The 14,910-nt window shown below is 43.9% G+C and overlaps 1 protein-coding gene across 1 annotated transcript in view; it reads right to left on the reverse strand.

The window, feature by feature from the left end:
- The window catches only part of PRIM2 (DNA primase subunit 2), a 280,515-nt gene that overhangs the window by 52,458 nt on the left and 213,147 nt on the right, over positions 1–14,910 (reverse strand). The window contains 1 exon segment of the mRNA XM_033936564.1: positions 4,196–4,322. Within this exon segment, the coding sequence (XP_033792455.1) occupies positions 4,196–4,322 (127 nt within the window).

Consider the following 14,910-nt stretch of genomic DNA (forward strand, 5'->3'; position numbering starts at 1 on the left):
GAGTGACTCCCAGTATTTTTAATGTTTGTTCGAGGGGGAAGACCAGACCTTTCACCTGGACTGTGGAGTCTTTGATTTTGTCATTGGGGGAGGCTAGGAAGAATTTTGTTTTATCCGGGTTTAGTTTTAATCTGTAGGATAGCATCCAGAGTTCTATTTGATTGAGTATGCTTGTGATGTAGGCTAGAAGTTCTGGGGAGAAAGTGGAGAGTGGGATGACTATTGTGATGTCATCTGCATAGATGAAGAATTTGAGTTTGAGGTTATGAAGGAGGTTACCCAGGGAGGCGAGGTAGATATTAAATAGTGTGGGGGACAGGGGGGAGCCTTGTGGCACCCCGCAGGAGTTAACCCAGCTAGGTGAGGAAGAGTCGTTTTTAAGTACTCTGTAAGATCTGTTTTGTAGGAATCCGCGAAACCAATTGAGGACCTGGTCGGAGATACCTATGTGAGTCAGGCATTCAAGGAGAATGTTGTGGTCTACTAGGTCGAATGCACTGCTCAAGTCGAGTTGGAGGATCAAGGCGCTGGAGCCCAGGCTGAAAAGGGTGTGCAAGTGGTCAATTAAGGCTGCTATGATGGTTTCGGTGCTGTGGTCTGTTCGAAAGCCCGATTGATTGTCACTTAGTATGTTGAATTTATCCAGATAAGCGGTGAGATCAGCTTTTACCACCCCTTCAGCTATTTTGGTGAAAAGAGGGATGCTAGCGATTGGTCTGTAATTAGAAGGGGCGTTTGGGGGTTCTTTCGTGTTTTTTATGATTGGGGTTAACATAATATGGCCTTGGTCTGGAGGAAAGTATCGTGAGGAAAGTAGGAAGTTCACCCAGGTTAGCATGTTGGCTTTGAAGTGGATGGGCGCAGTTTTCATGATGTTTGGAGGGCAGGTGTCTAGTTTGCAGAAGGAGTTAGAATATTTGTTGTAGAGTTTATTGAAGGTTTCCCAGTCCAGTGTTTTGAATTGGTTCCAGTTTAGATCTGCTCTGGACCCTTGTTCTAGTTTATATATGTCGGTGTCAGGAAGAATGGGAAAAAGCTCAAGAGGATTAGTCGAGGTAGGTAAAGTAGATCTTAGTTTTTGAATCTTGGAGGTGAAAAAATCAGCTAAGGTGTTTGCGGTTAATGTGGAATCTTCATGGTTGTTGGTGAGTGTCTCGATGTAGTATAGGTCATTAACCAGCTTAAAGAGAGTGCTACTGTTATTTGTAATGTCACCAATTTTGTGTGAATAGAATTTTTTCCTTTTTTCCTTGGTAAGGTTTTTATAGGTTTTTAGTTTAAGTCTCCAGGCGTCTCTGTGTTCCTGGGATCCCGATTTTAGCCATACTCTTTCCGATTTTCTAAGGTCCCTCTTCAACTGAAGTAGCTCTGCATCGAACCATCCCTCCTGCTTTGTAGTTCTGATTTGGCGGGTTTTTATGGGGGCTATTTCGTTTAAAATGTTTGTGCTGTCGTTGATCCAATCTGTCATAAGTTGTTCTGTTTCTTCACTTAGTTTTGTGTTCTTTTCGTAGCGGGCCCAAAATTCCTCTGGGTCAATCTTACCCCTGGAGGTGATAGTTTTGATATTTCTTGCTTTGTCGTTTTTAGAGGGTTTTTGTTGGCAGTCAATGGAAAAGTCACAGATTCTGTGATCAGACCATAGGGAATCTGACCAATTGGATTTGATCCAATTAAATTTTGGGCTGGACAGTACTTTGGAGGAGAAGGTCACCAGGTCTAGCTGATGACCTCTTTGATGAGTTTTGGTTGGTGGGGGTTTGAAGAAGCCTAGTTGGGTGATGAGAGACCAGAAATCTGATATTTCTGGTTGATCAAGTTGCTCGAGGTGGATGTTGATGTCCCCGCACAGTAGGTTTTATTGGCTTGTTAAGGAGTTAGTAAGTAAGGCTTCCGCAAAGTCCTCTTTGGCTAGATTCCATTTTTTTGGTGGGATATAGAATAGAGTAATTGTTAGGGAGGCGGCCAGGGATTTTGACTTAAGAGAACAGGCTAGTATTTCAGAGTTAGGAGAGGACTTGGTGTTAAGTAGAGAGCAGTTGAGGTGGTTTCTGAAGATTATAGCTAGACCACCACCTCTTCCCCAGGTTCTGGCCAGGGAGAGAATCTTAAATACTGGGGGTAGACAGTCTTTGATTATGATGTCCTTGTCGGAGTGCAGCCACGTTTCAGTGAGTAGGACAAAGTCTGGGTTAGTTTCACTCAGCCAGTCTTTGATCAGAATGGCTTTGTTCTTCAGTGATCTAATATTTAGGTAGAAACCTAGTAGGTTCTGTTGGTTGGAGTGGGTGACAGGGTAGTCGTGAGAGTAGGCTAATTTTTTTTAGAGACCTAGGTTTTTTTGGGTAGCGCTTATAAGAATAGCGGGCGGGTGGAGGGTTTGGAGGTGAACTGGTATTAGGTTGGCTCTGAGGCGTGTGGGAAGAGACCGTAGGAACTTTTGGTTTTATTGGGCGGTATAAGGAGATGTGTACAGGAATGGGGGTTGTGGCATAAGGATCTGCAGTGCATATCCTGAGGATGAGGAGAAAAAGTAGAAGCAGAATTGCACATTGATGGGGGTTAGGCCATGATATGATTCCGCACTCGGGGTGGAGGTGGAAAGGAGGGGGTTCGAAGCACAGAGAGGTAAAATTAAGTGGTAAGAGATTAGGAGTTAAGAATATATCCCTTTTTTGTTTTTTTGGTTTTTTTTTAACAGACTAGTCAGATTAAAGCAATACAGCAATACAGTAGGTGAGCAATGAGCATTGATGTTCAATACAGTATGTGAGCAATGAGTATTAATGTGCAATAAGAAGTGGTTATTAAGCTATAATTTAGTAAATTGTGTTCATGCTAGTATTTCAGAGTAAATTGTATTCAGTATCTATGGAGCTGCCCTGAAGGAAGCGCAGGCAAGAGCTGGGTTGCAGGAGGTTTCGGGGGGCGGAGCTGGACTCCCACGCGTCCCGAAACCTCTTTCCCTGCAACGGGACGGTCCGGCTGAGTTGGGGCAGCTCCCGGTATCAATGGAGCTGCCCTGAAGAGGTGAAAGCAGGCAAAAAGAACTGCAGGGGGTTTCGGGTGGCGGAGCAGGGCTCCCAAGCTGCCCGAAGATCTCCCTCTGCGGCTGGAGTCTGAATCAACGATGGGGCAGCTCCCAGTATCTATGGAGCTGCCCTGAAGGAAGCGCAGGCAAGAGCTGGGTTGCAGGGGGTTTCGGGGGGCGGAGCTGGACTCCCACGCGTCCCGAAACTATAATAACAACGCCTAAGTGACATCTGACATCAGCATGGTGAACACATTCAGCCAGAGCTAATGATTTTTGTCCAGGCAACACCATGGTGCAGTTCCAAAAGTTCGAATACATGGCCAGGCCTAGACTGCTGTTCCGAAACACATGGCTCATCTACGTGATTGCTTTTAACTGTAGTGAACATTACGTGAAAGAATACAGATGGGAACTATGACATCAGTGCGCATAAGCGGATTGTATGCTTATCAGAATTGCAAATATCCGGAGTTTACGTCCATTGACTTTAATGTTAAAAAAACAGGACCATGGTGGTAGGCTGCGGATAACCAAAGTGTGCACTTAACCGACGTGCACTTAGGTGGAGTCGACTGTACATAAAAACACTCAGGAAAGTGGCATCGATAAACTGGATGAACCAAGTTTATTAAAACAAAAAGTGGTTCTGTAAATGTCACAATAAGTATAACAAGTTCCAAAATATCCTTCCAGCAGATGATACAGCTAAATTCTGTGCCAATGTTGAGTGATGACCTTGGATGGAATCAGGAGATCCAAAGCCAAAAAATGGTCCAATGGGTACAATAACAAATACCAAAATATCCTTCCAACGGGTAATGCAACTAAGGTCTATGCCTATATTGAATTGTAACAATAGTAGAAGTCAGAGGACCCGACACGGTCTGTGTTTTGGCTATACTGGCCTTCCTCAGGGGTCTAATGAATAAGACCAATAAGCGAAATCAAATTAAAAGAGAAACCAATACGAAATTGTTTAAGAAATGTGCTATCCTTGAGAGCCATGCCTGTGAAATATGCTGCCATAAAAAAATCTCTTGTATGAGCCAGTGTTGAACAACATGAATTACAAACTAGTGCCTGCTAATTACACAGTGCAAAAATTGTCCTTATGCTACTTGTCTGCTGTATTTTGTGAACATATCTGGTACGAGTACTCACCATGATAATCCCCTTGACTAGGTGGATTGGTCAGAATAATCTTCATACAGCTGTATGGTGTGTAGTCAGTCCTTTTACCTTCTTTCCCATAGCTATGGCGAACATTGTAGGCATATGATTTGTCAAACTATATAGAAATAAATACAAGCAGATTATATCTCAAGATATCAGGTAGTTTACCAAATAGACTATGTACATCTATACAAAATATTAGACAGTAAAATGCGACCGTATCCTAATTGGACAAAGTGTGCTGTATAAACAACAAGTTATTATTTCACTAATATGAAATTACGCTTCCTGAAGAGAGGCAGGAAAGTAAGTGAAACCCAGAATCAAATTATGTACAATGCAAAACTCTTCTGTACAATCTGTATAGACGATGATTCTTATTTCTTTCCACTCAAGAGAAGATAATGTGGGGGTTGGCAACCACAAACCTTGAGGACCACAACCTAGTCAAATTTTCAAGATTTTCACAATGAATATGTATGAGATCTATTTGGAAATCTTGAAAGCTCAATTGCTGTGGTGTAGAGAATGACACGGGGAAAAAATCTGTCCCCGTCACCGCCCCGTCCCCGTCCCACCATCCTCTGCACCGCCCCGTCACCGCCATTCCCTTCACCGCCCCGTCACCGTCATCGCCATCCCATTCACCGCCCCGTCACCGTCCCCGCTGCATCCATATAAGCCTTAGTACTGTAATATTTAGCTTATTCCTTTCTTATAAATCAAAGTTCCTACTGCTGAACTAGAGAAAGAGATGTTCAGCTGGCAGGGCTTTGTTTATAAATTTTTATCAATACGACTAATATACTACTTTATCCTAAAGCAAAAAATAAATAAATAAATAGAAATTTTTTTTTCTACCTTTGTTGTCTGGTTTCTGCTTTCCACATCTTCTCATTCAATTCCTTCCATCCACTGTGTGTCTTCTCACTGCGTCTTCCATTTGCTGTTACTGTGCCTCTCCCTTCACCCCCCCCCCAATTGGTCTAGCACCCATCTTCTTCCCTCCACTCCCCCATAGTCTGGCATCTGTCTTCTTCCCACTCTGTCTTCCACATTTCCCTTCAGGGTCTGTTCCTCTCCACCCTCCTTCAATGTCTGTCCTATTCCTTTCCACCACCACCCTCCCTCCCTCCTTTACCATCTGTTCCTTTCTACCACCCTTCAGCTCCTCTCGCGTGGCCTATCTATCTACCTTCCTCCCTCCCTCTTATTTTCATGGCACGTTACAATGTAATTTGTGCAAGCCACTGGAGCCTGCGAGCTCGGTCCCTGTCCCATCCCCATAAACCATCTCGCTTCTGTGCTCCTATTTTCCCCATTTCTAATATCTCCCCTATGTATCTGCCATTGCCCCCCCCCCCTGTGTCCATATACCATCCCCATGGCATGTCCCCTTTATGTCTCTGTCCCTATGCCCCATGCACATAATTTCCCCTCTTTCTGTTACCTTCCTGTGTCCAGATTTCCATACCTGTGTGTCTCTTCTTTTCAACCCCATCTAGCTTTTTTCCCTCTTTCCCCCCCCCCTGCTTCTAGCATCTGGCTCACCTGCCTGTCCTTCCCTTTCTTTCCTGCTGTGGGTTTTTCTTTCCGTCTTCATCCCCTTGGCCCAGAATCCTTTTCCCTTTCACTCCCTCCTTCCAGTTTGAGCCGGGAACACGAGCGATCGCACGGTCCCCGCAGCCACCACCCGCCTGCCCAATCGATCCTAGTGTTTAGCCAGCTCTCTCCCTTCTCCTCACCTTAGTTTGTAGGTTTTCTTTTTCGGCGACCTGCATGCTTTCCCAAAGAGCCGCGCACGCGCGGCTGCTCAGTGTTCAATCTTCTGCTCTGCTGCAACTTCCTGTTTCCGGTTGCGTCAGAGCAGAAGATCGAAACTGAGCAGCAGCGGGTGCGCCGCTCTTTGATAGTGTGCGGGTTGCTGAAAAAGAAAGCCTACAAACTAAGATGAGGAGAAGGGAGAGAGCTGGCTAAACACTAGGATCAACTGGGCAGGCGGGTGGTGGCTGCGGGGACCGCGCGATCCTTCATGCCTCACTGCGGGGACAAGACCATTCACCGCTCCACGGGGCGGTGAATGGCCTTGTCTCCGTCCCCGCAGCGACTGCTATTTTTCGTTCCCCGTTTCGGCGGGTTACCCGCAGCTAAACGCGGTGGCCGCGGGTAAACCGCCACCGTGTCATTCTCTACTGTGGTGCTCCAAAACCAAGTTGCCCATTCCTGGGATAAAGAATTAAAAGCAATTTTTAAAAAATGGGTCGGACACATTAATTACCCTATTTTCACGCATATAACGCGCATACGTGTATAACACGCATACGCATATAGCGCGCGGGAACAAAGCATTGCTGTAAAAAAAAAATCTATATAGCACGCACACGCATATACCGCGCATGATGCTATAACCTCTTCCCGCCACCCCCGCTTACTTCCTCTTCTGGCCTGCGAACCGGCATCCTCCCCCCCGCTCGCGTCACCCCCCCTCCCCCGCGATCCTACATCTCCCCCAGCACCGCAAAGACATCGCTTACCCAATTGGGCACCTGCACCAGCACCAATGCACAGGATGTGCCAGTGCCAGTGCCCGAAGATCCTCTCTCGCCTGGGCTGGGCTGGGCGGTGCGAGGGAGATCCTCCCTCTTCCCTGTGCTGGGTTGATTTGGGCTTTGAGCATTTGCGCATGCTCAAAGCCTTCTGGTCTCGCTGTCTCCGAGATTCTCAGATTTAGAATCTCAGAGAGAGCGAGACCAGAAGGCTTTGAGCATGCGCAAATGCTCAAAGCCCAGACCAGCCCAGCACAGGGATGAGGGAGGATCTCCCTCGCACCGCCCAGCCCAGCCCAGTCCAGGCTAGAGAGGATCTTCGGGCACTGGCACGTCCTGTGCATTGGTGCTGGTATCTAATCGGGTAAGCGATGTCTTTGTGGTGCGGGGGGGATGTAGGATCGGGGGGGAGGGGGGGTGACGCGAGCGGGGGGGAGGATGCCGGTTCGCAGGGGGGATGCCGGATCGCAATGAGAAAAAAAAAATTGTATAACGCGCTCACACATATAACGCGCATGGTTATACTCGGTTTGTAAAATCGTGTATAACGCATGCGTTATATGCGTGAAAATACGGTAATTGTTCCAAAAGAGGTACCCCTAATAAAGTCACCATTTTGGGATTGACTGGAGGATCAGGCTTTTCCATTTGTTACCTAGTGATGCACTGGGCTTGTAGATATTAAGAAGAAAGTTTTTAAAATTAAATTATTGTTGTTTGGTTAGGGGTAATAGCTCTTTCCTGTTTCACTCAAGAGTCTGCTAAGTTCAGGTATGCCATTAGCTATTAATGGTTTATTTTAATGTGTTTGTAAATATTATTTTTAATTATTGTATTAGTTTTGTGTCCAATGGGTGGCACAGAATAACACTTATAACATTTCAATAGTGGCAAATCCTTTTTTATGAACCCTCTTTAAATCAAAGTTTCCATATTGCGGGGCCTATTTTACAAGCATTATTCATGTTTTAGAAATGTATAAATTGGCATGATCAATATTCATATTGCACAAAGTCTAAGGGCCAGATTCTCTAAGCTCTGACACTATGGTAAAAAATTACTGTGCTGGGAGCGATTTTTGTTTTACTGGCAATTCTCAGCACAACAGCATGTAAATTATATGCATGTTAGATGTGTAGAAAATCGCCGGTAAAGGGGGGAAGAACACTGCTCCGAAGAAAAATTGCTAGCACAGTTCCTCCTCATGCCTGTCACAAAAAAAAAAAAAAAACAACCCACAGCCCCTTCTCTCCTTGCTTGAACCCGCAAGCAGGGGTTGCGGTTTTTGTAATTAAATGGGCGCAGTTGTTGTGTGTGCACTACACACACACACACACAAGAGCTACACCTATTAAAAAAAACAAACAAAAAAGTCCTCTCCACCACCCACACATCAGGGTACCTTTTTTCTGCCGCAGGTTCAAAGGGACCACCTGACAGGCGCTATAACCTGCCTGTATCTGAGAATGGAACATGAGCATTGCAATGATCCGGGGGGGGAGGGGGGTCATAGTTTTACACTTGCCTATGTAGGTTGCTAAGGATGGCTCTCCATGCCCTCATGGAGACAGAGGAAAGGGCAGGTGGTAGTGGTACTTGAATGTGCGTCCTGTAGCAAAGGAATACTATCAACAAAAAAGCGGTCCCTACTCTCAAACTGTAAAGCCACTTGGTTAGTAGAACTCCTACCAATTTTTAGACTAAACTTAGGGGGAAAAAGAGTCAGAAGCTTTTTGCAAAGTCAGGCTATTCAATCTGCATTGTCAGAATAGTCAGCACAATTTGCTTATTACATGCTCTGTTTTCCAGTCATTGGCACAGGAGCACTAGGGCCTCAGTGTCCTAGGGGGAGTAGTTGGCTCCCTCCAGATAGACATGTTACTATGTTGTTTGTCTCCCTCCTCCTCTCTCTCTCTCCTCCCACCTACTCTCGCTCACATTCTCTCTTCTTCTCTATAACTCCTTACTCTCACAAACATTTCTCCACGTCTTGGCATGTCACAAGAACATTATTTCACCACCGTGGTACTGTCTCAATATCATTGTTGATGTTCTCCATACAGCTGATGATTTTCATGGGATATTTTCAACGTGTGGCAACATTTATCGCCGAACTGCGCTGCTGTCTGTAGGCACTGATTTTCAAGATGTTTATCTTGGCAATTTTTGAAAAATGGCATATTTTAGGCACTTTTTTTCCAATTAATGCTGTTTGATTTTGGATGTCTTCCAGGTGATATCTAACTTCGCCATATTGCCACAATATCCAAAAGTCTGCGGACTGTGGCCAGCACCCAAATCTCGTGATGGCTCGCAGGGGCATCTAGAAAATACTTGGTCAGAGGACAGAGAAACTCCAATTTGTAGCCATCTTTGAGAACCTCCAGAACCCAGCGATTGGAGGTGATGGCCTTCCATTCTGCCAGCGAGGCCCACCAAAGCACGGTCTGGCAGACGAAGAGGACCGCAGTTCTGTGGAAGGACCCGAGTACGGATGAGAACACCAGAAAGGATGAAAATTAGAACTCCCCAAGCTCCTAGGAGAGCGGGACCTTCGGCTTATGATCCTGAACGTTGGCTAAAAGGTCATCCAGACCCTGGCCAAACAGGAGCTGACCCTTGAAGGGTAACCAGCAAAATGTAGCTTTAGAAGATGAATCATCAGAACATTGCTGGATCCAGAGCATTCTGCGAGCCGAAACAGAATAGACACCAAACTTAGCGAAAAATTTAAAGATGTCATACAAGGCATCAACCGTGTAATCCACTCCGGAGATGAGAAAATCCAAATAACCACAGTATCAGGATCACAGCGCAGCTAAGAATGGCACACCCGAGCCATGAAGGGGGAGGCCGTCGCTGCTTTAACACCAGCCGCAGCCGAATCACACATCAGTCCTGGACATCCTCCAGGACCACCGCTCCCCCCTCCCAATCACTGGGGAGTGATGTGCACTTGGTGACCTGCATCACCAAAGAATCCACCTTCAGGGAAATAAAGTACTTGTTAAAGCTATCGGCCATAGCTCGAGCACATTTCAAAGGACCCTCTGGAGTCTCCCTGATATCTGTAAAAATCCAAACGACAGAATGATCAGGAAAAGAGGCAGATTATGGCCTCTGGTCACTCATGAGAGAATATTCCACAGTGACCGGCTGTTCAATCTGCAGCTTCAATTCCTGCAGAGATTCAGAGATTAAATCCACAAGGTGCATAGGTTTGAAGAATCTGCACACAGTGGGATCCTCCCCCAAATCACGGGCTTCACATGGGTTTGGATCCTGGAGATCTGCCAGATTCGCCACATAACCACCTTGCAAAAGCAGAGGAATGGAAAGAGTATCTAACGCAACGCGGGCATAGCCGACATACTCTACAGTACCCTCAAAGGAAGGCAAGAAGAAAGACCCTGGTCCCTCGGAGCAGGGGTCTCTATGACCAGTACAGAGGCCGGTGGAATGGAAACAGAGACTTTTTATCCAAGATGGCCACTGAGGGCATGTTTTGACTAAAGATAGCCCGGGAAATCCACAGAGAACCCTCAAAAACAGAGATACAAGGATTTTAAGGGGGACAGGGCATAGGGCATGCAGGGAAACCACCTAAAACCTCCCAAAATATCTGATTCAAGCTTTTGCTTGTTCTCACAGAAACATGTGCTGACAGGAACACTGCAGTTGGTACTCACTATGAAATGTGCTGAATGAGAGAAACTGCAGACAGAGCTGAAACAGCTCACAAGGAAATCCTGTGCCTCAGGGAGCTTGGAAAACTGGATTTCAAGTCTTCTGACTGCCCCACCAGCCTGACTACCACGGCCGGAGACCTCCGCCACCTGTGGAAACATTGCACAAATGCCTAGCAGAGGAACACAGTCTGGCTCCGATCCTAGCCGCGCTTCCACAGAACCACTCAGTCTGCGCTCACCCAACTTACGGACGGACCTAGAGTGAGCAAGCTCCCAAGGGAACAGTACCTGAGCCCCAATCTGATGTGCAGGCTGTCCAGGAGGCTTACTGCCAGGCAGGGAAACCCCCTGAAGCAGACGTTCTCCAACGGTCTGTGATCTCCTGCAGTAAAGGATGTCTCTGCAGGGAACCTCCACAGCATGAGGGCAAAAACCGTGAACAAAAAATACTGAAATATCACAAAAGTAAACACAAGTAGAAACGATAAGCTCCTACAGTCTGGTTTGTAGGAAGAAAGACTGGTGAGCACAAGAGTATGCTCAGTGATGAGGTATGAGGGTGAGGGGGTAAAAGTCTCTGAAATTTTGAGGCTTCCTACAGATCTTGACAGGAGGGAAATGGCCCACTGGTCCCAGACTAAAGTGGGATTGTACAAAAACAAGGATTGCTATGATCAAAGAAAGTTTTATATTACAAACTGTAGGTATATTACTAGAAACACTTCTTTGCTCTCTCTGACAGGCTATCAAGAAGATTTACAGCTCATTTGTACCCAGGAAGGAGCAGTATAATTCAGGTTTCTTGTCTGTATTGTAAATGATATCTTGGCATGTGCTGAAGTTAAATTTGTTAACATATTTTATTATAGAAATGCACTTTTGATAGATTAGGTGTTCAAGGTTGCTTTTCATTTACTTTTACTCCTTCTGAATAGTATATCATCTTTTTAATCATCATTTTTGACCGAACAAGAAATTAATAGACTTTAAACTGTGACTAAAGTAATCAACTTTATCTTCTTGTAGTAAAACTAGTGGAACATCTTCTTGGTACCATAGCTACTTCATTTCTAGATTCCAGAGAAAGCAAAGGCAAGGAGAAACGCATATGTTTTATTTTCACAACACTCAATCTTCATTTACCCAAAAGAATCTGAAATCTTGGTTAGGTTTGACTGAACAAAATGTAAAGTCTCTACTGATTGATAAACTCAAAAATGGAAAAATATTGTTGAAATCACATGACTACAGTTAGTATATCTCTCACTAGCCCTCTTAACTATCACAAGTTCACTCTTACCTTATACTTAGAAAATAATCAAGAGACCAAAGGAAATAGAAATAAAATATATTAATTAATACATAAATAAATATATGTAGGTTGGAAGGGGGACCATCTATAATACCCAGTTATCACCAGTCATACTATAACAGAGTATTACAATAAGGCTCTGTAACCCAAACCAGGCCACCATGGCCTTTCATAACTACACTGCCTTGATAATACCAATGCTACAATCTCTGCTCTACTATTTTGTGCCAATTACTCTCCTTGCCAGCATGCATTCCTCCATTCTAGTCATTACAGGCCAGGGTAGATATGGTGGCCTGAGTCGCCTTTCCTGCAACAAATCCATAGCACACAGACCCTATTCTCCACCATACCCCCTCACCCACACCCAAAAACCTCAAAATTGCACTAGCAAATGCAAGGTTCATAAATAACAAAAACATTATACTAAATGATCTCCGCACAGACAATAATTAGAACATCTTCCTAATTACCAAAACCTGGATTAAAGACAATGACAGAGCTACATTGAATATGCTTTACTGATCAAAGTATCAAGTACTAGCTTGCTCACGCACCAACATTAGAGGTGGAGGTATAGCCACCATCATTAAGTCCAGCCTCAACCCAAGACTGATATACACCACCACACAAGACGCACTAGAGTGTCATCTTCTCAGTGGGTCACAACAGAGATCTAACTTTCACCTTGATATACAGAGCACCGCACTCTCCAATGGCCATTCTAGATGATGTACTATCCATCCTTAGAAAACTGATTATCACATACAACCAGGTCATCATACTTGGAGACTAACTTTGCAAGCTACCCAAAAGAGACCAGATCCCCAGCAGACTTACATCATTTCACTCTCGAACCTAGGCTTCCAGCAAATGGTTCCCTCACCAACCCACTCAGCGGGCCACATCCTAGACCTAATCTTTATTCAAAAATATCCACCGCTCATCACAGGAACTCCTGGCTGTGCCCTGGTCAGATTACCATTTGATCACATTCAACCACACCTACACAACGAATTAACCGTCAACCAGGAATCAAACCCAACATAAGAAGATATTTAACGACACTATCAACTTAGAGGATCTCTCCACAGGCTTTTCCAACCTAGTGGGAGAATTCAAATCCTTGTACGACATGGCGCCAGGCTATGTGACAATCAAGCTTCCACCGTACATGCCAAACAGGTCCCTCTGTTCGCAGGATGAAATATGCCTCAAAATGCCCCCTGGACGTGACCTTCAACTACAAACTGCCAAACGATGTTCCTACTCCCACTTCATACCGGGATGCTGGAATGAACTGCCCCTGCATATCAGATCCCTTGAAGAACTCCTGTACTTTAGGAAAGCAATAAAAACATACCTTTTCACCTAACTCCCCTACCTACAGCCAGTGAATTACAAAGAAATACAAACTTGTATTAAAAAATCTTACACTGTAACTATGGCAAATTGTAACCTGTAAACTGTATATTATGTATATTGGTATTAGGTCCTTAGTATATGTCGAGTTAGGATAAAAACTTGTATTGGAAAAACTTGTACTGTAGCTCTGGCAAATTGTAACCAGTTAACTGTATATTATGTATGTTAACCTGTAACCCATTCTGAGCTAATTGAGGAGAATGTGATAGAAAAAGAATAAAATAAATAAATAGAAAAATTTATGTTGAAATCTATTTGTTCACTCTGGAACTTTGCTCTCTAGTTCATTTATGGCTATTTATTCTTCAGTTATGAAGCTCCAGATGCTTTCCTGTGGCTCATGCATTGTGTACTCCTGTTCAGCAGATGGTTTCCACTCCTCCTTCTGTAGTAGTCTAGTGATTAGGGCTGCAGCCTCAGTAACCTGAGTTTGCAAGTTCAAGCCCAGTGCTGTTCTTTGTGATCCTGGGCAAGTCACTAACATGCCATTGCCTCAGGTACATTAGTCAAATTGTGAGCCCACCAGGACAGGTACGGAGAAATACTTGAGTAAAATAAATAAAAAATAATATTTTAACTTATAACCCGCTATACCTTGACAGTTCAAAGTGGTTTACATCAAGAAGATCTGCCAGACACAAATGAAGTACAAGTACTCGTTGACTTACGACCGTAATTGGTTCCGACTGACAGGTCGTAAGTTGATCGGCCTATGTTAGACTAAGGTAAGAATACTGTATTAGACTGGGTAATGATATTGTAATCATCTTAAAGTAATATTTTATCAATATTTTCTTACTTTCTAAGTCAAGCACAGCACAATCCCTTTGTGGTGAACATTTGTTGTGGCGCCTCCTCCTCTTTATACTATTACTGCTGTGTAGCGAGACTTGGGAGTGCGGAAGACTGGGGCTGCTAATAGCTGGCGGGGGAAACTGTAGTAAACGCGTCATAAAGTTGAACAGTCGTAACTTGAATAGGTCGTAAATCAACGAGTACCTGTACATACAGAAATATATCCATCAAATAACTAGAGTTTGTTAAACAAATTTATCACATAAATAAGTCTTTACAAATCTTCTAAACATTTGGTAGGAGACTGAATTCAGAAATAAACCACTTATAGTTTTACTCCAAACACCAGCCTGATAAGAAAGTTTTGCCCAGAAATCTTTTTGAAAAGCATCCTTTTAATGTTGGAAATGAGAATAAAGAGATTCCCCGTTTAGGACGAGAATATGCAGGGAACACAAAATGATTAGAGAGATAAATAGAAATAAGTCCAACCAACGTCTTATAACATACATGCAAATTTACATACAATTCTGGCCTCAACTGGCAACCAATGTAATTTCCTGTAATATGGAGTAACATGATCTGATTTTTTCAACTCAAATATCAAACGTACAGCGGTATTTTGAATGATTCTCAATCTCCTAACAGTTTTTTTTTTTTTATATGATCCAAAATGAGGGATTGAACCAGCAATCTGAAAGACCAGTAATCAAAATATAATTTTAGGGAATGTAATTTCCACAGAGTGTAATAACATTTTTTGATCAGAATATCAGTATGAGCTTCAAAAGTTAAGGATTTATCTAGAGCAGGGGTGCCCACACTTTTTTGGCTTGCGAGTTACTTCTAAAATGACCAAGTCAAAATGATCTACCAACAATAAAATTTTAAAAAACACAAAGCACACTGAATGCAGAGAAAATGATAATTATCATT

This window comes from Geotrypetes seraphini, chromosome 3, assembly GCF_902459505.1.
Source record: "Geotrypetes seraphini chromosome 3, aGeoSer1.1, whole genome shotgun sequence".
NCBI classification, from domain to species: Eukaryota; Metazoa; Chordata; class Amphibia; order Gymnophiona; family Dermophiidae; genus Geotrypetes; species Geotrypetes seraphini.